This window comes from Camelina sativa, chromosome 13 (genome assembly GCF_030686135.1).
Source record: "Camelina sativa cultivar CO46 ecotype springtype chromosome 13, ASM3068613v1".
Taxonomy (NCBI): Eukaryota; Viridiplantae; Streptophyta; class Magnoliopsida; order Brassicales; family Brassicaceae; genus Camelina; species Camelina sativa.
Genome location: NC_141892.1, coordinates 13,709,679 through 13,736,972, shown reverse-complemented (window position 1 = coordinate 13,736,972; position 27,294 = coordinate 13,709,679). Strand labels below are relative to the sequence as shown.

The 27,294-nt window shown below is 38.5% G+C and overlaps 5 protein-coding genes and 2 pseudogenes across 6 annotated transcripts; 4 read left to right on the top strand and 3 right to left on the bottom strand.

The window, feature by feature from the left end:
* The first annotated feature begins 9,023 nt into the window (after nt 1-9,023).
* On the top strand, nt 9,024-11,296 carry LOC147929520 (uncharacterized). Its single transcript, XM_087480644.1, has 3 exons — nt 9,024-9,781; nt 10,728-10,786; nt 11,229-11,296. The coding sequence occupies exons 1-3, from the start codon at nt 9,024-9,026 to the stop codon at nt 11,294-11,296; spliced, it is 885 nt and encodes a 294-aa protein (XP_087336770.1).
* Nucleotides 10,304-14,635, top strand: LOC104736790 (sodium/hydrogen exchanger 1). 2 transcript variants are annotated; one of them, XM_010456851.3, is made up of 14 exons: nt 10,304-10,786; nt 11,234-11,518; nt 11,600-11,718; nt 12,101-12,198; nt 12,314-12,373; nt 12,460-12,506; nt 12,602-12,796; nt 12,886-12,932; nt 13,023-13,089; nt 13,194-13,294; nt 13,399-13,639; nt 13,735-13,797; nt 13,883-13,966; nt 14,057-14,635. In XM_010456851.3, exons 2-14 carry the CDS (start codon nt 11,351-11,353, stop codon nt 14,384-14,386), a joined length of 1,620 nt encoding a protein of 539 aa, XP_010455153.1. In that variant the 5' UTR covers nt 10,304-10,786; nt 11,234-11,350; the 3' UTR covers nt 14,387-14,635. The 2 variants fall into 2 exon arrangements, with proteins under 2 accessions (XP_010455153.1, XP_010455152.1); XM_010456850.3 differs by having other exon boundaries at nt 11,229-11,518.
* Nucleotides 14,636-15,576: 941 nt separating this feature from the next.
* On the top strand, nt 15,577-16,695 carry LOC104736788 (acyl carrier protein 5, chloroplastic-like). Its single transcript, XM_087482413.1, has 4 exons — nt 15,577-15,721; nt 15,916-16,111; nt 16,197-16,319; nt 16,400-16,695. The coding sequence occupies exons 2-4, from the start codon at nt 15,965-15,967 to the stop codon at nt 16,526-16,528; spliced, it is 399 nt and encodes a 132-aa protein (XP_087338539.1). The 5' UTR covers nt 15,577-15,721; nt 15,916-15,964; the 3' UTR covers nt 16,529-16,695.
* LOC104736789 (protein CANDIDATE G PROTEIN-COUPLED RECEPTOR 8) lies at nt 16,632-19,116 on the bottom strand. Its single transcript, XM_019234482.2, has 6 exons — nt 18,735-19,116; nt 17,710-17,901; nt 17,382-17,544; nt 17,172-17,274; nt 17,007-17,088; nt 16,632-16,924 (listed from the first exon to the last, which is right to left on the bottom strand). The coding sequence occupies exons 1-6, from the start codon at nt 19,008-19,010 to the stop codon at nt 16,847-16,849; spliced, it is 894 nt and encodes a 297-aa protein (XP_019090027.1). The 5' UTR covers nt 19,011-19,116; the 3' UTR covers nt 16,632-16,846.
* A 1,275-nt stretch (nt 19,117-20,391) lies between these two features.
* On the bottom strand, nt 20,392-23,070 carry LOC147929519 (uncharacterized; annotated as a pseudogene).
* On the bottom strand, nt 21,525-22,205 carry LOC104738250 (frataxin, mitochondrial-like). Its single transcript, XM_010458453.2, has 4 exons — nt 21,984-22,205; nt 21,832-21,904; nt 21,676-21,723; nt 21,525-21,578 (listed from the first exon to the last, which is right to left on the bottom strand). The coding sequence occupies exons 1-4, from the start codon at nt 22,199-22,201 to the stop codon at nt 21,525-21,527; spliced, it is 393 nt and encodes a 130-aa protein (XP_010456755.1). The 5' UTR covers nt 22,202-22,205.
* A 467-nt stretch (nt 23,071-23,537) lies between the features above and the next one.
* Nucleotides 23,538-25,079, top strand: LOC104738249 (tRNA nucleotidyltransferase cca2-like; annotated as a pseudogene).
* The last annotated feature ends 2,215 nt before the right edge of the window (nt 25,080-27,294 follow it).

Sequence of the window (27,294 nt, the reverse complement as noted above, 5' to 3'; positions counted from 1 at the left end):
GGAAGCCCTAAAAATAGAAAAAGTCAAAGTAGTCAACGGCTCGGTCAACTCGACCAGTGCTCGGTCGAGTCCATGGTCGAGCTGGCTTCTCTCATGCACACTCCACTCGGTCGAGTCCATCTACCCACTCGGTCGAGTGCTTGGTCGAGTTGGACTCTGGACCTTGGTTCTTCAGCCTTAACTCTTTTGCTTTCCCTTCAAGATTGCTTCACTTCTCCTCAGGATTGTTTCCATGCTCCTTAAGCTCCAAAATCACCTGTTCATGCATGAAAAGATGCAAATGCAATGCAACTAAACTCTAATGCATGATTAGTCCTAAAGCTACACAATAATGATGAAAATGGCTAGCAAAAGATGCAAAAGATGTGAATAAACTAAGGGAAAACATGGTAAAATATATGAACATCAACACCCCCAAACTTAGTCTTTGCTTGCCCTCAAGCAAATAAATAAGACATAAGAAGGTAGGTGAGGTTTGAAAGTGGGATCTCAGCTCCTAAAGCTTGCAAATAGACCATCTAGAATCAATGTCCAAGTTACTAATACTATGATGCAAGTTGAATGAGCTGGAATTAAAAATTTTAGACAAGCATTTCACAACCTTTACTGATTTAAGCCTTAGATATCCACATGCATTCAAATCAACCAATTCCTTTAACATTCATTAATCAAGAACATGAATCAATTCTATGCAATGCTTAAACTCATTTGGCTTGGTAATAAAGGGTTTTGAGACAATGATGGTCTCTTTTTTTTTTTTTAGAGTGGGGCTTGTCAATATCAAGGTTCTCTCATAAAAATGGATTGAGCTTTAGAAGAATGCTAAAGGTAAGAACACCTAGACACATACAAGAATAAAGCCTTGTCTACCCAAAGGTACCCAAAGTGTTTATCCTATCAATCTAAACCCAAATGATCCTAGTGCTACCCTTTAACTTCTTCTTTTCTCTTTCACCCTTTTCTCTTTTGGTTTTCAAGTCTTAGGAGAGGTTTCTTAATTGATCTTTCTAGTGGAATGGGAATTTTTTTCTTATTGCTATGGTTCTCTTTTCTTCTAATTCTTAAGACATATAAGCTTTTTGCTAAACTTCACTTTGCTTTCTTTTCTTTTCTTTAACTAGAACCATCTTAGATAACAATTTTTACTTCCCATCCTTTCACTAGACTTTAGTTTTTGCTTAAACTCATTCCCCTCCTAAAGACTCTACCCCTTTTTTTTTTTTTTTCTCTTTCTCTTTTCTTTCTTTTCTTTTCAAAACAGCCAAGTCCCAAACCCAACAAGTGAACCACCTAGTCCTATCTAGTTTGAAAAATGCAAACTAGAACTACACAAGGTTTTACTCTTGTCAGTTCAAACCTAACACTTTCTACCAAGCTCAATCCCAAAAATAGGCCTCACACACACAAGAATAAACATGGCTTGAAAGAAGGTTTGGTTAGGGGTAGGGAAACTGATTTAAAAGTGAAATCAGCTACTTGGATCAACAAGAGTGGCAAAAGGAGAAAGATGATCCAAATAAGTATATGGTATCCATGAGTTTAAAGCAATGCATACATTGATAATTAACAGTCAATATTAGGTTCTTATAGATAGGAAATGGCATCAAATCACAACATGCTTCAATTTAGACCAAATGCAATTCAGGAATTCAAGGCTTGGTTCAATCTTATGCTTCTAACCACTCAACTAGCATCAAAGTACTATTAACTTGGACATTGATCTTAGTCTAGTGAATTAAGCAAGCTAACAAGGAAAAAATCAGCATAGATCCCTAATGCAAACAGTCCTATATGATAAACAAAATACTTAAATATGCAATGCAAACTACATGAACACTCTTTTTTTATAAAGATTTTTGCAAAAAAATTTCAAATTTTTATGGTTTTCCTATGCCTTAGATGATTATGCGAATGCTAACATGATGATGATAAAAATTTGAAATAAGAAAACAAAACACAACATCAAATGCTATCTCAAACCCTCCCCCAAACTTAAATCACACAGTCCCTTGTGTGAAAGAAATTTGCTTGAGGATTCAAGACTTAAAACAAAACACAACATATGAAATGCTATGGTATATACAATGGTAAGGTGATAATGTTACCTCAAGGATTGGAGAAGAAGCTGTCCACATCCTCCTGCATACTATCAAAGGTGTAGCTGGGATCCTGCTGGTGACTGGAGGAAGGTGATTGGGGCAGCTCGACAATGCCAATCGACCGTGACTCGGTCGAGTGCATGTCCGAGTGGGGGGGTCGAGCTGGACCTCGAGTTTCCATATCTTGAGTCTGGTACTGTTGGTATAGTGGTGGATCCATAAAGTATTGGGGTGGTATGGGGGGGTAACCTGGATAGCCTGGATAAGCAGCTGGAGGTGGGAAGCCAAATAGTGGTCTAGGCTGGAACTCGGTCGAGTGGCTCCAAGGTGCTCGGTCGAGTGGGTGCTCGAGTGACCCGGTCGAGTGCCTCGAAAACTGTTGTTCTCGGGTACTTGAGCTCCTCTTCCTCTGATTTGGCTCATACATTGAAGCCCTAGCTGGTTCCACAGGGTTTGCAACTCTTGAAAGTGCTCTAGTTGAGCCACTCCTCCTCAAAGGGCTTGATGGAGTTGGTGAAGAGTTTCCACTCTTCAAGTCAGCAACTTCCTTCTTCAGGCCTCTAATGGACTTAGCCATGTTGGTCACCTTCTTCTTGAGCTTGTCAAACCTCTTCCCATGCCATTTGTTCCACTTTTGCAGCAATGTCAACCTCTTGTTATGCTCTCTCACTCCTCTACTATCCCTTGGATTGGGCTCATAGTTCTCAAAGTAGAACTGCTCCTCTCCATCACCCATCTCTACATCTCCAACTGAATCAACTCTAGGCTGTACTACTCCATCAAATAAGTACTCATCAGCTGGCCAAAAATCAATGTTGGCTCCTTCTTGAATGGTAGTGAGCTCTTTGTTTGGTAGGATCACTTGTTTCTTCCCAACTGTTGGCAGCTCAAAGTTAAAGATATGGTTTCCTTGATGCATCTCCTTGGCTAGGATGAGTGTAGAGGTTAGGTAGCTGGAATCAATCCATCTTGGTGAGACCCCTTCTCCTCTAAGTGGAATGTTAGCAGCTTGAAGAATTGGAGTAATGATGCCTCCAATGGTAAGTGCTCCTCTTGAACCCTTGTTCTCAAGCTTGCCTACCCAACTTCTCAAATATATCATATGGTCTATCAGCACCATTGCAAGATCAGTCTCCACAGTGCTACCAAGGATGATGGTTCCATTCCTTGCTTGAAGAAGAACTCCATTGAGAGCCAAGTCAATCATCTTTAGCTCTCCCTCATTGATGTTTCCAGTTTCCTTCCTAGCAAAGAAGGTGTTGGCAAGAGCTTTGTGGTAGTACCTCAAGACTGGGCTCCTAATCCTTGAGCTCTTGGAGTTGGAGGATGAGTAGAGCTTGTTATCCCCAATGGTTTCCCACACAGCATACAGTTCTTCTCTTGGAACCATCAAGCTCCTATTGCTCCCAACCTCAAAACCAAACACATCAGCCAGCTTCTTCATTGAGAGCTCATGCTTCTTCCCTTTGATTGTGAAAGAAATGTGACCAGCTCCTACTACAGCATCCTTCCTCACATATGTGTGCAGCTTGACAGTGGCTAGGAACTCACAACTTTCCTCTCTATACCCCTCCATACAAAGCCCCATGAACTTGGTAAGACTGCTCTTCTCAAAGAGACACTCCACATCTTCATCAATGGCAAGCTTCTCCATGGTCTCCTTATGTGGATATCTGGTTCCCAAGAACTCCATCCTCATGAAAGCATCATAAAGCTGCTTCTTTGACAATCCACAAGACTCAGCTTCTCCATCATCCATTAGTTCTTCTTCCTCACTTTCTTCTTCCTCACTCTCACTTTCACTCCCCTCTTGTTCAACCTCAACAGCTGGCCTCTTTCCTTTGGCCCTTGCTCTCCTCATAAACTCACTGAGTGTTGGCTCCCTTTCCTCCTCTGATTCAGTTCTCTCAGGATCTTCCTCAACAGCTGGGTTTCTGGAACTCGCACGCTGGCTCGGTCGGTCACTCGGACGGCCACTCGGTCGTGTGCATGCTCGAGTGGGACGTCGAGTGGACCTTCCAGCATCCTCTCTTGATTCTAAATCAACATCATGACGACCCTTAGAGATTGCAGCTGCTTGCTTGGACTTCTTAGTGATCTTGGAAGACATTTTTGAACAAAAACTGAGAGGAATAAACTCAAAGCTTAAAGTTAATAGGTTAGTGACCCAAAAACTAGAAAGAACTAAGCTTTGAGCAAAAGATGAACTTGAGAGAGACTTTAAAGCTTGAAATTAGATATTTTGAGCAAATGAGAGAGTGTGAGAGGTATGATCTCGTGCTAGGAGTATATAAAGAAGCTAAGGGGACAAGGAGACAAGGGTGGAGCGTCCATACCATTCAAATTTGAAATGGGAATCTTTGACCTGCTTTTTTGGCTACCACTCGACCCCACACTCGACCAGCACGTGGCCGAGCTCCTTGACCAATTTGAAATTTCAAAATTTTTCTTCCTTTTCTCCCTCCACTCGATTGTTCTAGAAGCTTTGGAAACCAAATGGGCCTTAATCCTTACCCAGCTCGATCGAGTACCTCTCGTGGCCTGGTTGAGTGGGCTTGCGAACCTCCTTGCCCAAGTCCAAATCTCTTCTTACCCAACTACATTCTTAATAAAAAACCTGTCCAACAAAAACATAAAAGAAAACACATCAAAACTACTAACAAATTAAACCATATTTACAAAGGATACCTTAGGGACTTCCTCCATAGTGAGCTTGTTTAAAGTCACTAAGCTTGACTTTGATTTCCTTCTTAGACTTGATCTAGATACCAAGGAGGTGATGAAATCCTCCCTGGAACCTCTTGGTCACTGTGAAGTTGATCCTTGATCACCTCACCCTTAGCACACAAACCATATTTCTTCTTGATTTTGAGCCTTGGTCTTGCTTTCCTCAAAGACCTCTTGTTCAGCTTTACTTGAAGATCCTCAACCATACTAGTCAACTCTTGAACTGACCTCTTAAGCTTTTCCACAGAATCCTCTTGAAGTGGGAGCTCAGCTTTTGGAGTTGCCTTATCACTTAACCCTTCTTGACCACCTTTGTCCTTGATAGTAAAAGGCTGGTCATCAATGGTGGGAAGGTTGGTTGGATTGTAGATATTGAACTTCATAACTACATCTTCAGCAATGTTCAAGGTCACAAGACCTTCCTTGACATCAATAACTGCTCCAACAGTAGCTAAGAATGGCCTCCCTAGTAAGATTGGATCTTCAGGCTCCTTGTCCATCTCTATCACCACAAAGTCAGTGTGGATCCTTGCTCTTCCTATCTTGATTGGGACATTCTCTAACCTCCCAACTACCTCTCTATTTGTCCCATCAGCTAGGCACACATGGAGTTTAGTAGATTTGAAGTCAGTTCTCCCAAGCTTTTGAGCTATGGAATATGGCATGACACTTGTTGAAGCTCCCAAATCACAAAGGCATTGATTGTAGTGGAGGTAACTGATTGTGCAAGGCAAGTAGAATGGTCCTGGATCCTTAAGCTTTATTGGAATGATCACTCCTCCAAGGTTCTCAAGATCCTTCTCATCTTGAGCTTCAGCCTTCTTCTTTGACAAATCAAGCAAAAAGTCTTTGTAGAGAGGATATGGATCATACTGTTCCAAGGCAGGTCCTCTCTCTTCTTCTTGGTAAGCAATGGTGATCTCTTGTATGGCCAACACTTCCTCAACCACAGCTTCTTCAATCACAACCACTTCCTTCAAAGCCTTCTCTTCCTCTTGTTGCTTAGCCATCATCTCCTTTCTCTCAATGATTTCCCTAAGCTCCTTAATCTTTTGTGCTTTGAAACGTCCTGGGAATGGAAGAGGAGGCTTGTAGGCAGGAGGAATGTACTTGGCAGGTTTGTCAGCCTCGGACTGTCCAGCTCGATCGACCACTAGAGCACGCACTCGATCGAGTGGCTGCTTGAGTCCATGGTCGAGCTCAGGTGTGAGCTCCAATTGCTTGTTACAAACATCACTTGGGGCTTCAGTAACTAATGAATTCCCCCAAACTTGAACTGCACTGTCCTCAGTGGCTTCTTCCTCATGAACTTGAATGGCTTTGGCTGTGAACTCCCTTGGATTTTGGACAGCTTTTCCAGGGAGTTGGTTGGGTTTTGGAGCTGAAGAAGAGGCTATGTTACTCTCCATGTACTTAACTCTGGAATTCAGACCCTCAAACTTCATATTCAGATCATTGTATTGAGATGTGAGCCTTTGGTGTAGCTCAGCAAACTGTTTGGCTTCCTCTATCTTCCCTTGTGTTTGACCAATCAACAGCTGTTGTACCATGGCTCTAAGGTCTTGTTCCTGGCCTTGGTTAGTCTGAAACCCTGGTGGGGGACACAACTGGGGCTGGAACACCTGTTGCTGTTGTTTGGGGACATAGTTTTGGTGCTGTTGAGGCTGTTGAGGATGATTTAGTGATTCTCTCTAATGGGAAACTATAGTCAATTGAGGGGATCATAGCGGTACTTAAGCAGTTCGAACGATTTCTGGTCTAACGATTAGTATGGAGAATCTACACTTTATTTGTCGGGGGGGGGGGGGGGGGGGGTGTTGCTCAACGCTTGGACTCTGCTAATTTCCCTTTTGAGGTTGGTTCTTTGCCAATTCGCTATTTGGAGCTCCCGTTAGTCACTAAATGTCTAACAAATGCAGACTGTTCATCGTTATTGGAGCAGATTCAGAAGATGATTAGGTCATGGACGGCTCGCTATCTCTCGTTTGCCGGTCGTTTTAATTTGATCTCTTCTGTACTTTGGAGTATTTGTAACTTTTGGATGGCTGCTTATCGTTTGCCTACAGAATGTCTTGATGGGATTAACTCTATGTGTTCTCCTTTTCTCTGGTTGAGGAAAGAGATGAACACTTGGAAAAACAAGGTTGCTTGGGAGGCTGTTTGTAAACAAAAAACAGAGGGAGGGCTTGGGTTGCGGTCACTTCAGGAGGCGAACATAGTTTGTTGTTTGAAATTGATCTGGTGGTTGGTTTCTCATGGTGACTCTTTATGGGTGAAAAGAGTTCACACGAATTTGTTGAAACAAGTTTCATTCTAATCGGTGAAGAGCTCCACTACTCGGAGTTCTTGGATTTGAATTAAACTTCTTAAGTATCAAGATTTAGCTAAAACGTTTTGTAAGAGGGAAATGGGAAATGGGGAGCAAGCATTTTTCTGGTTTCATATGGTTGGTGGTAGCAGTGTTCTTGATTTGGGGATAGCTTGGCAGAGTTCTGTGGCGAAGGCTGGGCTCACCGTCAACGTTGAAGGCACCGTGCAGATAATCTTAATGTGATAGAGGATGCATTGCATTTTCACTTGCAACAGCGCCAACAACGAGTGATAAAGTGCTCTGGAGAGGTAAGAATGATGTTTTCCGCCCTAAGTTTTCAACTCGAGATACTTAGAATCACATTCGCACAATGTATAGTACGGTGGCATGGCACAAGGGAGTTTGGTTTGGTCATGCTACCCCAAAGTTTGCTTTCTGTGTGTGGTTGGCGGCTCTTGATGGCCTCTAGAAGGGTGCTCGTATGGTTGCGTGGAACCGGGGGGTCTGCGGGCATTAGTGTGCTATGTCAACTCATCATGGAAACTCGAGATCATCTTTTCTTCTCTTGTCATTTTGTCTCATCAGTGTGGTCGGCTCTTGCTCAGGGCTGCTAATAACACGGTATACAACTGATTAGTCTTTTCTTCTTGCTTATCTATCAAATCTACATCTTCCACTGGTAGAGGGATTATTTATCCGATATGTCTTTCAAGCGGTTATTTATACGATTTGACGGGAAAGAAATATCCAACAACATGGTGAGACACTGAAGACTGCAACAAATATTGTTGAATGGATCGACTGGCAAGTAAGAGATCAGCTTTAAGGCGATATGATGAAACTTTTCAGATGTGGTTTCATGTTCGTTATTAGGATGTGATTTAATTTTTTTTTCAGCTATTTGCATTCTAAAAGTATTGCTGCACAAGTTATAAAAACATATATTTTTTTTAATATAATTTAACATTAAATTTAAAAAAAAAATAAATAACCCAAAAAAAATTGTCATGACTTGCTTCAGATTACCTAAAACTACATGGGCAAACCTTGCGAGTGTGATGGCAGATTTCTGATGGAACAATGTGGAACATGCAAATAAAATTCACTGGCAAAGTTAGGAGAGACTGTGTTTACCAAAAGACCAAGGAGGAATGGGCTTTAGAGACATCGAAACTTTCAGTCAAGCTTTGCTCTCTAAACAAGCCTGGAGGATCCTCCAAAACCCTGATTGCCTTTTTGCCCAGGTGATGAAGAGTATATATTTCCCAACCTCTGACTTCCTACAAGCTAAACTGGGGAGAAGGCCTTCCTTTGTTTGGATAAGTATTTTACATGGAAGGGATCTTCTAATCAAAGGTTTAGCAAAAAACATAGGTAATAGAAAAACCATTAGGTTGTGGATGGATAATTGGATTGAGGATGGAGAGTTGAGACCGCCTTGGAGAAAGAATAACTTTTTCAACCCCAATCTCAGAGTGTATGTTCTGATTGATAAAAGAAGACGAACTTGGGATCCCCAAAAACTCAATGATCTCTTTCTACCGGCTGACATTCAGAGAATCATCAAAATCAAACCGGTCCTTGATCAGGAGGATTTTTTTCTCTTGGCGTTTCAATAAGAGTGGGGAATTTACAGTCAAATCTGCTTATTGGTTAGCTTCCCAATCAAATATTACTATGTTACTGTAAAAAAAATTATTTGTCTTTTTTTTATTACTACTAAATAAATAAATATAAATAAATAAAATTTTATCATCAGAATCCAAGCTAATCAACTTCAACTTCAATCCATAAATGCTCTGAAATCACAAGTCTGGAAGGTACAAACTGATCCTAAACGTCATGTTTTCCTATGGAAGATTTTTTCTGGAGCTCTTCCTGTGGCAATGGCTCTAAATGCTCGGGGATTACATATCAATGAAAAATGTCAGATATGTGGGTGGGAAGGTGAATCTATAAACCACATATTATTCATATGTCCCATGGCGAGACAAACCTGGGCTGTTGCAGGAGTGCCTTCGCCGGAATTTGGGTTCCATAATGGGTCGATTTTCTCCAACTTCCATTACCTTCTTACAAATCAGGAAAACAAATCTTGGCATGAGGAGGTAAGAAAAATCTTTCCTTGGGTCTTGTGGAGATTATGGAAGAACAAGAATCAGGTGGCTTTTGAAGGGGAAAGTTTCTCTGTTATTGAGTCGGCAAGAAAAGCAAAAGATGATTGGTTTGAGTGGGTAGAAGCTCAAAGAGTCGAAGAAGATACCAGTACGCCGAAAGTCAACAGGCAAGTGACTGGAGGAGACAATTGCAGGGGTGAGGTCAGTCAAGCAGAAAAGTTGTGGCTGCACCCACCTAAGGATTGGTTAAAGTGTAACATAGGAACTTCGTGTTCCAAAAGAAATGAACTGGCTAGTGCTGCTTGGGTCTTGAAAGATCATGAGGGTGTTGTTCTACTTCATAGTATAAGGGGCTTCACAAAAGTAGCTGACCAAAAAGAAGCTAAGTTCGTGTCTCTCATCTGGGCTATAGAGAGCATGAGAAGTTACAAAGTTAATAAAGTGTCTTTGCTCTACAGGAAAAGTTCCTCGTTGATGTCATTACTAGACCTAAAGCGTGGCCATCTTTTAGATATCAAGGGATGGAGGTCCTTTTTTCTTTGCAATCGATCAAGTCTTGGAGAATTATTTTGGAAAATTCAACCTCAAACAGGGGAAGAGCTCTTCTAATAGCACAGAGCGTTACAAATGACTGTAGGTTGCAATCTTATGTAGCCTCAAATCATCTTGCATGGCTTCATCAAGTGGACTTTGACTTTTTTGGTAAACTTTTTTTTTTGTATAGGCCTACCTTTACTGGAAGTTTAGGAGTAGCCGTAAGTATGTTTAGTCTTCAAAAACAGCTAAGTTCTCCAATGGGGTGTGTAACTCTTGTAACTTTTCCATATGAAATATAATTAATTCCAGTTGACCAAAAAAATAATCCGAAAAAAAGTTGTTAATCTTCCAAAAAAACCAAAAAAAAAAAAAAATTAGAAATATAAAAAACAAAACAGAAAAACAACATCATTGATCTAATTGAAAAGTAAAATAAAAAATAAACAGCCGAAAATTACAGTCAGGGTTATAATCATCTGCGATAAAGTCCACGTTAAAGCCCCTCAGACATTACACTGTTCAGATTGAAGATCGTAAATGTAAATTAACGGCTGTAAAATTAGCCATTTGTACTTTCATTACAGAAACAGAGAGAATAATATCTTGTCTCTCTCTCTCTACTTAGAAATTGAAATCTTCTTCTTCTTCTTCTTCTTCTTTGTTCGTTCGTCTCTCTTTATTAAAAAAAAGAGGGGACCGTACACGTCTCTCTCTATTTCCAGCAAAATTCGAATTCGTTTAAATTTTCTCAGTCCCGTAATTTTCTCGACTTCCTCCCTTTTTTTTTTTTTTTTTTTTCTCTCTCTCTCTTTCGTCTCTGTTTCGTTCGTCTTCGTCGTAGAAAAAAGAAGAAGATTCTCTCAGGTTTTTAGCTTTCGAAGCTTCGAAATTTCGATTTTTGATCTCTTTGAAATCAGAATTATATCTTCCTGGAAGATACTTAGATTACCCAGAAGAAGAAGAAGAAGAAGAAGAAGAAGAAGCTGTTGTTCAAGGTAAAGCAAATTCAGATCTATCGTTTTTGTTAAAGCTGTTTTTTTTTTTTTTTTGGTTGTTGTTGGGAAATTTTAAAATCTGGGTTTTTTTAAAGTTCGACCTAATTCATGTCCCGTTGTGCTTATAAGATTTGGGTATTACCAAAAATGGGAAATTTTGACAATTTGGTTTATGTTGTTCTCTCGTTTATACTACTAATATTTAGCCTTTTGGGATTTGTGCTTTTTCTATTTTTTTTTTTTTGTGTGTGTGTGTGTGTCTCAAAAGTCTCAGATTTGGATTCACTTTTTAAAACCCTTTGTGTGTGTTTTAATAATGTTTTTATGTTATGGCTAAGTCATACACAGCTTCACTGTTTAGTCTCAGCTCTGTTTTATATCTTTTGTTACTGCAACTTTTTCATGTAGAGATTTATTAAGATTTTTGTTTTGGTGATGTTAGTACAGGATTGGTTTGAATGGACAGCACGGAAAGATAAAAAGAGATTTTCCGATTTTGCTGATCCATAAAATCTGACTAGTTTTTGTACTTGATCGAATCTGGGTGGATCTAGAAGATAAACAATGTTGGCATCACATCTCGATTCACTAGCGTCTAAATTGACTACATCTGATCACGCCTCTGTGGTTGCGTTGAATCTCTTTGTTGCACTTCTTTGTGCTTGTATTGTTCTTGGTCATCTTTTAGAAGAGAACCGATGGATGAACGAATCCATCACCGCCTTATTGATTGTAAGTTTCCACTTTGAATTATCTCCAGTAGAATAGACTACGGAATCAATCATCTTCATTTTGAGAAAATGTGGTTTCCAGGGACTTGGCACTGGTGTTTCCATTTTGTTGATTAGTAAAGGAAAAAGCTCACATCTGCTCGTCTTCAGTGAAGATCTCTTCTTCATATATCTTTTGCCACCCATTATATTCAATGCAGGGTCAGTCATCATTTCTTACATAAATCTTTTTGTACAGGACGTTCTGATACGTTTTAGTACCACGGGTTTTACCTACCAAAGTTAGTTACCCAAAACATGTATTATGTGATTTCTAGATGACAAAGTTAGGAGAAAGCTTTACAGATGTGTTTATTTCTCTGCTTCTATAAATATAACTGTCATACATCAACCTTTTTCTAGTACTTGTGATTGTAATAAGTAAGGAGGGCATGATGTCTTTTTTTTCCTCTTTGTAGTAGTTAGATTTATCCACGTGCAACTAAAAGTGGTCCTGGCTTTGTCTTAGTCATGGATTTACTCTGTTCATCTTCATGCTTTCTCAGATTGATAATTTTGTATGTTCTTTTTGTCTACTTTTCAGGTTTCAAGTAAAAAAGAAGCAGTTTTTTCGCAATTTCGTGACTATTATGCTTTTCGGTGCTGTTGGGACTATTATTTCTTGTACGATCATATCTCTAGGTAACCTTACTTACCATTCATGTTAGCTGAAACACCGCTGAAGGCTGCTTTTGGATTTGGTTCAGATAGTTTTGTATATCTTACTGATTATCTGGTGGTGATGCTTGAAACACAGGTGTAACGCAGTTCTTTAAGAAGTTGGACATTGGAACCTTTGACTTGGGTGATATTCTTGGTAATGCCTGAACTAAGAGCTTTGCTTTATTGGCTTTCTTTCTTTCCAGGGAGACTTGATTTTTTTGTTTGGTGTTTGATTCTCAGCTATTGGTGCCATATTTGCCGCGACAGATTCTGTGTGTACGCTGCAGGTAATGTGATTTCTCCAAATTTATTGAGAGTGTTTACAAACTCAGAAACATAGTGAACCAAAAGTTTTTTTTGTTTTTCTGGTGTTGTGATATAGGTTCTGAATCAAGATGAGACACCTCTGCTTTACAGTCTTGTATTCGGAGAGGGTGTTGTGAATGATGCCACATCAGTTGTGGTCTTCAACGCAATTCAGAGCTTTGACCTCACCCATCTTAACCATGAAGCTGCTTTTCATCTTTTTGGAAACTTCTTGTATTTGTTTCTCCTCAGTACCTTGCTTGGTGCTGCAGTAAGTCCATTGTTTTCTTCTCTGCCTCTATTTTTCGTACCTTGCACTTGTGTTCACCACCATCTAAAATATTTTTCATTATCTTGCAGACCGGTCTGATAAGTGCGTATGTCATTAAAAAGCTTTATTTTGGAAGGTACATATTTTGCGTCATATATGTGACTGCTTTCTGCAAGTTTTTTTCGTGTTTGGTTTAATGTATATCTCCCCACATTTCTTGTCTTAGGCACTCAACTGACCGAGAGGTTGCCCTCATGATGCTTATGGCGTATCTTTCTTATATGCTTGCTGAGGTTAGTCTTTACAGTCTTATACCTACCCACTTGAGGTTTAACACGAATACATTCAATTGCATTCACACACAAAATATATTGATGTTATATTATTTGGCTTGCAGCTTTTTGAGTTGAGCGGTATCCTCACTGTGTTTTTCTGTGGTATTGTGATGTCCCATTACACATGGCACAACGTAACCGAGAGCTCTAGAATCACAACCAAGTATGCAAAATCCAGTTTCTCCACCTTTTTACTGAGATTAACTTAGTTCAAAAACACTTTGTACCTCCCCAATGCTTATCATATGATTTTTTCCGATGACACAGGCATACCTTTGCAACTTTGTCTTTTCTTGCGGAGACATTTATTTTCTTGTATGTTGGAATGGATGCCTTGGACATTGACAAGTGGAGATCCGTGAGTGACACCCCGGGAACATCAATCGCAGTGAGCTCAATTCTAATGGGCCTTATCATGGTTGGAAGAGCAGCATTTATCTTTCCGTTATCGTTTCTATCTAACCTAGCCAAGAAGAACCAAAACGAGAAAATCAACTTTAACATGCAGGTATGTATCACTCCACTTGGTACTAATAATAGATTCAATAGCTCTTCCGGATATCTAAAACCTGTTATATTTGTCTTTTTCCAACCATCATCCAGATTGTGATTTGGTGGTCTGGTCTCATGAGAGGTGCTGTATCAATGGCTCTTGCTTACAATAAGGTATCATCAGAAGAAAATCTTTTATTTACTCTATATGAAGCTTTGAATAACACGAATCATTATTTAACACTTGTAACGGTTGCAGTTTACAAGGGCTGGACACACAGAGGTACGAGGAAATGCAATCATGATCACCAGTACTATAACTGTCTGTCTTTTTAGCACAGTGGTAAGAAATCTCCGGATATTCAAATTGGTTACATAACAAGTTAGATTTGGATATTTGGTTACGAGATTCTTTTCAACCTGTTTTTTTCAGGTGTTTGGTATGCTGACGAAACCGCTCATAAGCTACCTATTGCCGCACCAGAGCGCCACAACGAGCATGTTATCTGATGAAAACACCCCAAAATCCATCCATATCCCTTTGCTGGACCAAGACTCGTTCATTGAGCCTTCAGGGAACCACAATGTGCCTCGGCCTGACAGTATACGTGGTTTCTTGACACGGCCCACTCGAACCGTGCATTACTACTGGAGACAGTTTGATGACTCCTTCATGCGACCCGTCTTTGGAGGTCGTGGCTTTGTCCCTTTCGTCCCTGGTTCTCCAACTGAGAGAGACCGTCCTGAGCTCAGCAAGGCATGAGGAAAAAATGTGGAAGAAAAAGCTTTATTATTATTTTTTTTTTGGTAGAAAAGGGTGATTAAAATTATGCTTTTGTGTAATTATCCATTTGTAATATTGTTTGTGAGGACAGAAATTTGTCCTACGTTTTGAAAGCAAAAAGCAAAAAACTTTGGGAAGGTCTGAGTGATGTATGTATATTCATATATTTGTTTTGTTGTAACAAAACTATACATTTCTTTATGTTTTGATTTTGGTTATTGCTTCGAACTTGACCGGATCTGATTCGTACTGCCGGGTTGAACAGGAAGAATAAACAAAATGCTTTCTGTATTGTTGTTTTACTCGTCACAATCTTAAACATATTCCACAATTTGTTTAAAAATTTATCAAAGAAAAATGTAAACAAGAAAAGCTAACTTTGATTTTCCCCCGGCAAACTCACTCTTTGTTTCAGTAAGTTTGTGTAAACGTTCTAAACTCACTTTTGTTTTCTTCATACTCATACTGATCAGCGATTACAATTTTGTTTTTCGTTGCAAAGATCATCGTTCGAACGATTTCAATATTACTTTCTTAAACTCTCGCAACACAGTTGATTATTTACAAGACCATAATATTTATTGCTGAAATACTGACTGTAATGTTCCTGAAATGCATAAAGTGTCGTAATCCCTACTAGACACATTCTAAACAAGTTGAAACTATCAATAGTGCCCTACATGAATGTTTGGAAAACATAAAAAACAAAAGCATCCCTAGTCTAAGTCTAATATTGACAAAGAACGTAAGCAATAAGAAACATGTTACTATGAGATGAAATCTCTACTAACAATTGCAAAATATGACATTGTAAAATGCTCCATTGACATTAATTTTTTGATTTGCGCTTCTCAAATTATAACTTTGAACCCTTCTGTGGAATGATATATTTGATCTCAGTCGCGCTAATGACATATAGAATATATTTATTTTGTATATAGATAATAAACTTGTAAAATAAAGTAATTATTTTGCTTAGAAAATTCCCAAAAAAAAAATAATAATAACAGAAAAAACACCGGTTGCAAATAATATAACTCCAAGTCCAACTACGGAACAAAACGCTGAGAATATTTTAGTTGGGCTTTCATGTAATCTACGAATGAGCCCTACAATAACCCAAATATGTTGTCCCCAGTCATTGAATCGTTTAAGCCGGACCACCTTATGCTATAAATACAGAACAAGTCACATTTTGCCATATCAACTACAAATCGTAAGTCACGCTCCTTGAACAATCCGCCATCTTTCTCCATCAGATCGATAATGGCGACAACTCTCTGTTCCTCAATCTCCATGCAAGCTCGTGTCCCGGTACATAGTTCCTCTTCTTCTTTGTGCTAACGATACAATAGTTTCCTCGTTACTATCGATCATAAACATTTTTAAAGAAACTTTATTCTTTGGCATTTGACCATTTGTAATGCAAAAAAGTCCGTAACTATGGTTGTAGAGAGCTCTTCTCATCGAAATCTTTGTCGTTTGTTGATATGCATGGTGAAAAACAGGCTACAAGAACAAGGTTCAGTCTTCAGAAACAGGTTTCGATTTTCAACAATGGAAAGACTAATAAAAAAAAAAAAAAAAAAAAAAAAAAAAAAAAAAAAAAAAAAAAAAAAAAAAAAAAAAAAAAAAAAAAATAATAATCTCTCCTTTAGCCTACGAAGACGTTCGCTGCCTGCTCGCCTCCAAGTATCTTGTGCAGTACGTTGATTTAAATTTCACTTTTCATTGAGCTTCTTTGATGTTTGCGTTCCAAAGACTAAAAGGGGTTTCTATGTACTTCAAGGCCAAGCAAGAGACAGTGGAGAAAGTGTCTGAGATTGTGAAGAAGCAATTGTCGCTCACCGATGATCAAAAAGTCACTGCAGGAACCAAATTTACCGAACTCGGAGCTGATTCTCTCGACACAGTATGTATCCACCAATTGTTTCTTTGGTCTCAAAAACTCATTAATGGCCATCCATCAAACAAACTGTGATCTGTTTGCAGGTTGAGATAGTGATGGGTTTGGAGGAAGAGTTTGGGATAACAATGGCGGAAGAAAGAGCAAAGGAGATTGCAACAGTCCAACAGGCTGCTGAACTCATTGAAGAACTCGTCCAAAAGAAGACCGCTTAATTAAGGAAACAACCAACGGCTTTGTCTTTTGTTTTTAGTCTTTTCCTCAATTGTGTCAATGCTTTGTTGTATGTCTCTGCCCTAGTGGTTAGTTGTGTCAATCTTTTGACTACTACAATACTTTCTTTTAGATTATCAGTTGAAGGAACAGAGAGGTTCACAAGAAACTTAGATTTATAAAAGAGTAGGAAACATGAGGGACAAGTACAGACAGACACACACAAGACTAAACCCTAAAATGTAACCCAAAGCCCGAACAAGCGGCCATGACTCCTATGAGATCCTACCCAACGTGTATATACAGATTCAGAAGATGTTCTATTCCCAATCAGAATCGAAGAATCCAGCGTCCTTCATCTCTGAGTAGTATACATTCTCCAAGTTCAGATCTTCTTCCTGCACAGAGCCAATTGCATCTTAGAGGGAAAAGAAATGGAAAGCGACTGAGCGAGAGAAGATGAATGATGAGGACTTTTACCTGGAAAAAGTCTGCGAGAAAAGTAAAGTAAAGAAGAGGAAGGTATAAAGCGTGGTAGGAAACACTCATGATCCCATACAACCTGTAAGGATTTCGAGTTAAAAGGCAGATAAAAGATAAATATATGACAATATTCTCTGTTGGGATGGTTTCAGATAGAGTTACCAGAATCCAAAATGTGGGCCGTTTGCAGTAAACACAGATGCAACTAGGTAAAGTCCGTATAAGGCAAACATGATGGCTATGTACTTGAAAAATGCAGGCCTTGCTGTTAAAAACATTAAGATATGAATGATAAGAAATAGAAGGAAACCAGTGAACAATATAATGGGCTAGTGCGACTATAAGGAATATAGAAGCTTCTGATCAACTTACCGGGCAATTTTTCTCTCCACCTAGAGTTGTACATCAAGAAGATCATCCCATAAACGCCAGTGAGTAGAAGCTTATGAATGATCCATAATCCCCATTTGAACGTATTTCCATTTTCATTGTTGTCAATGAACAATGGCACACCAAATCCAAAGAGGAAAATTGCCTGAATATAAGGCGAAAAGTAATGGTAAGGCCTAAACTTATATCAGAAAGTTTGGCAAAACCAATTGAAAGATCCTAAACTTGTCATTTAACCATATCTAAGATTTGTTCAGAGGGTAGAGTAGACAAAATTGAGATGTGTAGTAGTTACGAAGAAGATTGATACCTTGAAAAGCAAATCAAGAGCAATAACAAACCCCGAGATAAGGAAAGTTCTCGTCAATGCTTCTGAACCACTCGCATAGTTTCCTTGGAAGAGAAAAGCCACTAGGCTTACTTCCAGAAACAACATTCCAGATGTTGTGACCAAAGTTAACAGATTCCAAACAACTTCTTTCCCAGGAGTACATTCCCAACCCTGTAGCACACAAAAATTACATGAAACATGATAAGCTAAACCTGGAATAGTTAACGGATACAAGGATCATTAGCTTATTTTCATGAACAGCATATTGCAGTTAGGATCTTCTTAACAAAACACATCTCATACCAATCCAGAAACACTACATACCATTATGATTTCATTCTTAACTTATGACCAAAAGATTTCTAATTTGAGTTTCACAGAGCCTAGATTAGTCTTAATATCCTCATTCATTCCATCAAAGTTGTAATTTTTGTGAAAGATTCTTTCATTAGGCAATAACCTATCAAGAAACCCTCGAAAAGCAATCTAATGACTACATACTAAGCTCTGATATTTCTGAAAAAAATCTTAGTAATGTAAGTTTCACAGAACCTAAAATAATCTTCATATACTCATTATTCAATCAAAGTTTTGATATTTCTAAAAGATTATTCGGAATCTGAGTTTCCATGTGCCTAAATCAAAGTTCTGATCTTTCTGAAAGATTCTTTCATTACTCGGATAACTGAATCGAAATCAAGAAACTAAATGGAGACAAGGAACATTTACCCATTTCCATACACAGCAGGGGTTACAGTTATGATCTTCCTAATAAAACACATCTTACTTGGATCCAAACACATGTATCCCTCCCAAATTACTAGTCTTAAAGTTTCTAATTTGAGATTCAGAGAGAAGAAATAGTCTTAAATATACTCATGATTCAATCAAAAGTTCTAATCTTTCTAACAGATTCTTCAGTTTTGAGTTTCCCAGAGCCTAAAATAGTCATAATAATCTCACTCATGCAATCAAAGTAGCGATCTTTATAAAATCAAACAAACCTGGAGACAGCACCAAACAAGATTGAGCAAGGTAACAAGCCAAAGACACCCATAATAAGCGATCATGATATAAGATCTCCGATTCGAAAGCTTAGACAGGCTCTTCTTCGCCTCGTAAGCTAAGTAAGCGACAAAGAAGAGAGAAGCCGCAACGAGAACCGTGTTATGTAGGAAACCATGGCACTTATCGACCCATCCATATCCACTGGCCGTCGAATTAAGGTTTAGCCTTGAAATCAGAAATGGTGACTCTGCAATTTCCTCAAGAACTCTCATTTCATCAATGGTTAGAGAACAGAGAGAGAGAGAGAGAGAGAGAGAGAGAGAGAGAGCGAAACTGGATTTGGAAATTTGGGTACCTAATAAATGATTTCTGACCAAAACCAAACATTGAGGTTGAAATTAGTAAATATAAGATAGTTATTGAGTCTTAGTGTAATTAAAGTAATGTACTAGGGAGGGAAATATAATACGAAATTCTTTTAAGAACATCTTGAAGAAGCCACTAACTAAATAATTTGATCAAATAGACCCTCCACAGTTCACTCCCGCAAATTGAAGTTATTAGAAATCTCAGAATTAAATCTGAACTTATAACTATAGTCTATAGTCACAGTGTTACTGAGTTAAGTAGCCAATTTATACAAGGTAGCTACCGTAGATGGGTTTACTAACTTATCAATGAATGCTTCGAACCAAGATCGAAAAACCGTGACCTCTACTTGTGACAACATCGCAATATAGAACAGCAAAAGAACACAGCATAAGAATATGCTCTAACCACACAATGACTAGTCCACAAAACATGTTTTAAGTATATATATAACAAGCGTACATTTCTAAAAGGTCTTTTGATTAGAGAAATAAAACAAAGAACCAATAAAACCAAAACTTGGATATACAAAAGTGAATTAATATTGAAAACGCATATTTGTGGCTAAGTCTATATGTTTAAGTACGTGTATGATTGATTTCGACTTTGTATGAGTATAAAGTAAATAGCAAAAGAACTTTGTTAACGGGTTCGGTTTTTCCTACATCTCTAGGACCTAGTCCAGAACAAATCCACTAGAACAAGAAAGCAATTACAACTGCATATGATACAAGCACTACTATGCTTATCATTCTTGTCTAAATGAATAAACCATCAAAAGATCTCTATATCCTATTGATGAGGCGACACCACACATCTTGTGTGCATTTCTCGAAACTACCTTAAAACATGCAAGTCTTCATGAAGCGCCCACTTGGTATTTATATCAATTGCACAACCCCTAGGATTGTCAACTTTCCTATTATACAACAAATATGAATTGGAAGATTAGCAATTGTACAACCCCTAGGGTTGGTAATTTTCCTATTATACAACAAATAGGAAAGTTTCTCCCCATGATCCCATCATGAATCTTCCATTCAAGATGTTCATCCAGTTCAGCAGCCGCCACTTGGATTGTCCAAGTCGGTCTTAAGCTTATGTACTCAAACTTTTTAATTCAGCTTCTTGTACTATTTCCTGTATTAACGTCGAAACTAGTACAAGAACTGCTTCAGACGTTTGATACATCTTATGATATATCTAACTACAGAGTTCTTGATTCAACACCTTCTATTCTTCTCTGCTTTGTATCAATCATTGTGTCAGAACGACCACCAAGTGCTACTTAAGGTCTGATGTACCAACACTTGTATCAACTAATACTTCCTCCTTTGTGTCAGCTCCACCAACATCTGTAACATGTAACGTATCAGCCTCTGTATAAGTTTTGTCTAATATCCTTGTATGACCTGTCACACCATCTATGACAATTCCATCTCTGTATCTATGTCTCATTTATTACCATCACTTATTGTCTTAGTAGAGTTTCATGACATATTCTTGACCTTATAAAACTTCAGTCAACACTTAACATAGTAAAATTAAGTCTTGAATCTTGATCCAATGTCGATTGGTAGCAAGTTCGCGGAGCAAACAAGGCAGGACACTGAGGAGTATGCAACAAGTGACTTGACATGCAAGTAGCATGGAATATGTGATTGCACACTGTTTTGTAAAAACAATCTCTTTTCTCTAAGATACCCTTTTATCACAAAGAAAGCACAATTCTTTAACTCAGTAACAATCTACGATTGGAGCTATCGACCGCACAAATGTATCTCAAATGACATCTTCCTCTACATCCAACATAGTGTCTCACTACAAGAAAACATGGAATCGCCAACAACAAAAACAATCACTATACAGTCGCAAACTACTTAGTAACGACTGATTGGCGACTGACATACGTAGTCGGTAAATAGTGCGTCGCTAAAATAATCAGTCGCTAAACAGTCGACACGGAGCTACTAATTGACGACTGAAAATTGTGGTCGTTCTTCCATCGCCAAATAGTCGCTAAATTTAGCGACTGAATTGCAACGCTTTAGCGATCGATCTGGTTACTCATTTGCGACTGTTTTGGTTACTGTTTTGTGTACGTTTCGGTGACTGTTTAATTATCACGTTTTTAAAAAAATTCTGGTAAAAATGAATTATTTGATTTTGTAATACCAAAACTGATTATGAAAACTATAACTAAAACATAACAAACATGAAATCAAACAAAGACATGAGTTTAATTTTACATCCAACATAAGTTCCAAAAAACATCCAAGAGTACAAGTCACAAATATTACAAAAGTTTTCATAAACATGAGGGAAGGAGGGATAGTGAAGGAACCTAACTTTGAACATCAGCAGCGAAATTCCATTTAGACATCTAAAGTTAGCAACAAGCAGGCAACAAGCAGACATCAAAATTCCACATATGTGCCTAACAATCCAAGCTTAAGGGTGAGAACTTCGTTCTGTTGGGAAACATCAAAAGAACTAACTTAATAAGCACAAATGGATATCAAAACTAGGAACCAGATCTTAAAGACTTAAAAAGAGTTTATCTTTTACCCCATAGTCAATGTCGAAACCATCAATCTGAACATCATCACCATAATCCTGAACATGAATCATGTAAGTATCAACATAGTATAAGCTAGTGCAATCTTAAGTAACACAAGGAACCCAAGAGATAATTAAAAAAAGGCTCCAGCTTTATTTAAATACCTCAATTTTCGCAAGAAGGTCATTTATAGTGAAGTTGGCTAATTTGTGAAACTCATCCTCCTGCAAAACCGAACTGTTTTCTTCTTCTCGTTTGTTTCAAAATTTTCATGAAATTAATGAAATCAGATAACAACAAATGAGGATTAAAGTACTTGTAATCGACAGAAGTAGGACCTTGAGAAGAGGAGAAACTTCTTCTAGTTAAAGAATCATTGCGGATTCGAGATCCTATTCGCCAGAAGGATTCCAACGGTTCTAAGGAATCCTGAACCAAATTGCTTGAATACCTTACGCCATTGCTACGGAGAAGGGTTGGAGAAAGCTTGAGAAACCTCGGCAATTTCCGTAGAAACCTTGAAGTTGTAGCCATGGCTGCTTCTGTCTAAATTCTGTCGATTTGGGCCTAATAATGGGTTTAGGGTTTATTCGATTGATACAAGGACGGAGATGAAGATTTAGGGTTTTCTCGATTGAGAGCAATTGAGATCTAGGGTTTTCTCGGCGGATGAAGAGAAATGAGGGATTATGGTATCTCGGGGATGAGGATGAGATCGATTTGGGTTTTCGCCGTTTTGTTACGGCCCAAATTTGGTTTAAGGCCCAAATTAAATATATTAGTCGGTAATGAGTAGCTGCTTAGTCGCAATGTTTGGCGACTGTCAAATTGGTCTCAAAATTAGTCGCAAATTGGCGACTAAACTGCATCATTATGCATCAGTCTCGAATTAGCGTCTACTAGACGACTGTTTTATTTTAGTGGTCATTCAGTAACAAAACAATCGCAATGCAGTCGCTAAATTTAACGACTGCTTTTTAAGTAGACATCAACAACGTAGTGTCTGCTGCGAGTCTTAACACATTCATAGCAGCTTCCATGATATCAATCTTAGGAGCAGGATCTTTCTGATGCAATTCTCTGATATGGAAGTGGAACACAAGGACGGGACACGCGGGAGGTACGAAATCAATATCCTCGAAAGAGAAATTGGAGACTAAGTAAGTGAAGATCTGATTAGTTATATTAGAATCTTTCTCTTCCCTGAAGAATAAACGACCAAGTAAGTCTACAAATGAATGAGACAAGCGAGCCTTTGAATCTCTTCTCTTTGTCCGATATATCGCGTCAATCGAAATCGACAACCCCATTGTCCATCTCGACTTACTAATATAACTCCGACGTCAAAGTATAGAAGGCACATCAAACTTGTAAAGCCGGAGATTGCCGAGACGAGATGTCATATCTCTAATACAGTAATACTAATTAGACTCCGACTCAAGGGAACTTCTTGTTTGTTATAATCTTTCCTAACAAAATTATCTACGACTAAGACACAAAGTAATGAAACTAGGGTTAATTAACGATTAACAAGGTAATTCCTAGCTAGCCGTAACGACTTTAACTCAAATGCGATATCCTGTAATTTGTGGGATTTTCTAGTTAAGCGCTTTACATATTTTCTAGGGGTAATTATTATTGTTTCTATAATTTTTTTGTTGATGTTATAGTTTTCTATTTTTATTATAATTTCCTATTAAAATTACAAATACAAAATAAAGGAAATATGAAATATCTATAGTTGTGACTTGTTTAAGATGCGCATAAAATATAGGTTTGTGTACATGAAAGCTTGCATCTCTGATTCTCTATAAAAGAAATATCTTGGAGAATTTAAAAGCTTGTGTTTGTTAATTACTAATTCTCGATGATGACGACCGTCCAAGTGAAGGAGAAGATTGATCTGACTGAGATAGAGAGGAAAATATTCGACCGGCTTCTCGGTACTCTTAGCTATTGCAACCTCAACACACGGCTTCGTGTCGCCGGTGGTTGGGTGCGGGATAAGCTTCTAGGGAAAGAGAGTAATGATATTGACATAGCTATTGATAATATGTTGGGAAGTGCGTTTCTTGACAAGGTCAAGGAGTATCTATCTTCTATAGAAGAACAAGTACAAGGAGTTATTATTATTGAAAAGAAGCCTGACCAATCCAAACACTTGGAAACAGCAAGGATGCGGCTTTATGACCAATGGATTGATTTTGTTAATTTGAGAAGTGAAGACTATACAGAAACTAGTCGTATTCCTACGGTGATGAAGTTTGGCACCGCTGAAGAAGATGCTTATAGGAGAGACCTAACCATAAATAGTTTGTTCTATAACATCAATACTGGTTTGGTTGAAGATCTTACAAAAAGAGGCATCGAGGATCTTAAATTCGGGAAAATTGTTACACCTTTGTCTGCCAAAGTTACGTTTCTTGATGATCCTTCGCGAGTTCTTAGAGGAATTCGGTTTAGTGCTAGGTTTGGTTTTACGCTAGATGAAGAACTTAAAGAAGCTGCTTCAAGTGAGGAAGTAAAGCTAGCTCTTGGAGGAAAGATAAGCAGGGAGCGGATAGGGACTGAAATTGATGCGATGATATCCGGGAACGGACCAGTTTCAGCGGTTACTTGTCTTTGTGATTTGAAACTTTTTAGTGTTGTCTTTTCCTTGGAGCCTACACCATCAGAGGGACGACTGTGTAAAGCCTACTTGGAGGCTATGTGGTGTCTCATCCAAACACTTGGGATAAGTAAGTTCAGCGGTGAAAAAAGAAGACTTGCTCTATATGCTGCTTTATTTCTACCTTTTAGGAAAACAGATTACAAAGACGAGAAGGGGAAGCTCATTCCTGTTGTTAACCAAATCTTCAAACTCTCCATGAAGCGGAAGACCATTGACGCTGAGAAAGTTCTGAATATACACTGAAACGCAGAGAGATTGATACCGTTGATTCGTCCCCTTCAGTCGAAGAATGATGTTATACAACTTGATTCAGATACTGATGTTCTTGATCCAGAGGTCCCAGTAGCTTCAAGACTAAGAGTACTCACAGGTTTTATTCTTAGAGAAATCAAAGACCTGTGGCGTGTTGCACTCTTAACGTCTTTGTTGTTGTGTACGATTGATGGTATGAATGAAGATCAAGAAATCGGGCAAGTGGACTTCAAACTTGACAAGACGCATCAACTTTATCTAACAGTTGAGGAAACCATTTGTGAAATGGGTCTTGATAAAATTTGGGACGTAAAGCCACTGGTGAATGGCAGAGAGATCATGCAATTCGCAAATCTTACGGGAGGATCCATCATCCGTAAATGGCAACAGAATGTGCTTACATGGCAACTAGCTTATCCTAGTGGCTCAGCAGATGAATGCAAAGATTGGATGAGAGAAACCAAAGGAAAAAAACAAAGAACACAGTGAATTTAGAATGTAGAATCTGGTAGCACTACAAGAAAACATGTCATTTGCCACTCCTACTATAGTCGCTTTTTAGTCGTAAATAAGGGTTTTGCGACTCCTTCGCGACTCTTCCTGATGGTTGCAAAAAAAACGGTCGCAAAATATGTTGGTCGCAACATGGTCGCTTATTTGCAACTGATTACAGACTCTTTTATATAGTCGTATATTTGCGACAAAACTGTGACTAGAGTTGGTAGTTGTACATTTCCGACTAAACCGCAACGAAGTCTACTTAGGGACAATTTTGTGACTATATATAACAGTCCTATGTTTACGACCGTTTTGGGATTAACGGTAGAGTCTGGGTTTAGCGACTGATTAAGGACGACCTATTAGTCCCAAAAGGTTGCAAAGTCTGTTTTTAGTTTAGTAGCAGTTGAGTCGCAAATTAGTCGTTTATTATTTGCGACTATGTTAAGACTCTGTTTTTGTAGTCGCTAAGGAGTTCGTGTTTAGTAACTATTGTGCCACTACTTTGTGAATTGGTTAAGTCACAAAATAGTCACATTATTTGAATTGGTTTAGTCACAAAATAGTAACATTATTTGAATTGGTTTAGTCACTAAATAGTCACATTATTTGAATTGGTTTAGTCACTAAATAATCACATTTTTTTAATTGGTTTAGTCACAAATACGTTTTAGCAATCCTAAATCTGATTAATTTCGGAATTTCAAATGCTAATAATCAAAAGGAATGATGATTTAAAGTACCACACAAGCAAACTTATCATCCTAAACAAAAAGATAATCCTAAACATCCAAGAAACAGTATTCAAAAGCAAGTTCATACATAGAGAAAAGGGGAATTAGAAGTTTAGTTGGAAGAAGTATTAGAGGTAGGGGAATTGGCATCTGGTGTTGTGCTTCCATCGGTGGGTTGTGCAGCTGGACTGGAGGCTGGTGTGGTGCCTCCATCGATGGGTTGTGCAGTGGTTGTAAGCGCCGTAGCTGGTTGGAAGGCTGCAGGAGTAGAAACCGTAAATTCTGAGTATTCAGGAATTTTTTCAGAGATGAAGAGGACAAGCTTGTTGATCACAGCTTGAGACTCTCGGTGTTCCTGATCACGTCGTGCATTCTCAGACTCATGTTCAGATATCTTGCGCCGAAGTTGATCTTGAAGCTCCGCAAGAGTTGCTGCAGAAGAGCTCGCATAACTCTCTTTCCTTTTTCCTTTCCTTAGTGTCTCAGCAAGTGATCCAAGGCCAAATGGGTTACCTTTGGTATCTGTTTGAGTACTCTAAACCAAAAGATAAACATTCGGTAATCAGCACAAACCAGAAAACCAAATGCAGAATCAACATCAAATATTCTAGGTTCCTAAGCATAGTGAGTTAAACAATTTTAAGAAAACCAGGATACTGTTAATCTAAGAATCAACATCAATCATCATTCACATTAAGAAACCAAAATTAACAAAGAAAAATCACACACAAAAGACATAAACGAATTACCTGAAGGAAGATTTCATTTCTTTCTTCAAGGAAAGAGTTCGATGTGTTGAACTCTCTGAACCATCTGGACCATCATCGTCCGTTTCAGTTTGTCTCTCTTCTATGGTCTTCTCATAGGTCTCAGCAACTTGTTTGGCTTTTTGATCCACAAATGATCCATCGGGCCGAGTGTGTGTTTTAAGAAACACTTCGACCAGTGATACAGGACGCCCCAGCTCTTCCTCCTACAATGATAGTGAAACACATTAAATGATGAAAATTTTAGAAACACTTTGAGGTGAAGTGGATGGAAAGAGTAGTGTTACCATTTCTTGATGAATTTGTACATATGATTTCTGACCAGCTAAGTGTTTGTGCACTCCAAGGCCTCCACGGTCCGAGTTTTGCAATGTGAAGCATTCTCACTCCTCTCAATGACATCAGGGTGTTCCAATATTCACACATGATAGGCCATAATTTATCACCAATCCATGGTGGTTGTACACCACTCCTCCTAACTTGACTGAAAATGCCTTTCATCATGTTCTTTGCTATCTTCAAGAAACCTTCTTTAACGAGCTCAGTAATCCCGATATCCCAATTATACTTCCGCTACAATAACACAAAACAGTTTAGTTAGCAAATTGACCAATTCATATATATATATATATAGTTAAGTGTTTAAAGCATTGTCAAAAATATAATTTGACTTACCGCAAATGTCCTGAAGTATCGCTCTTGAAT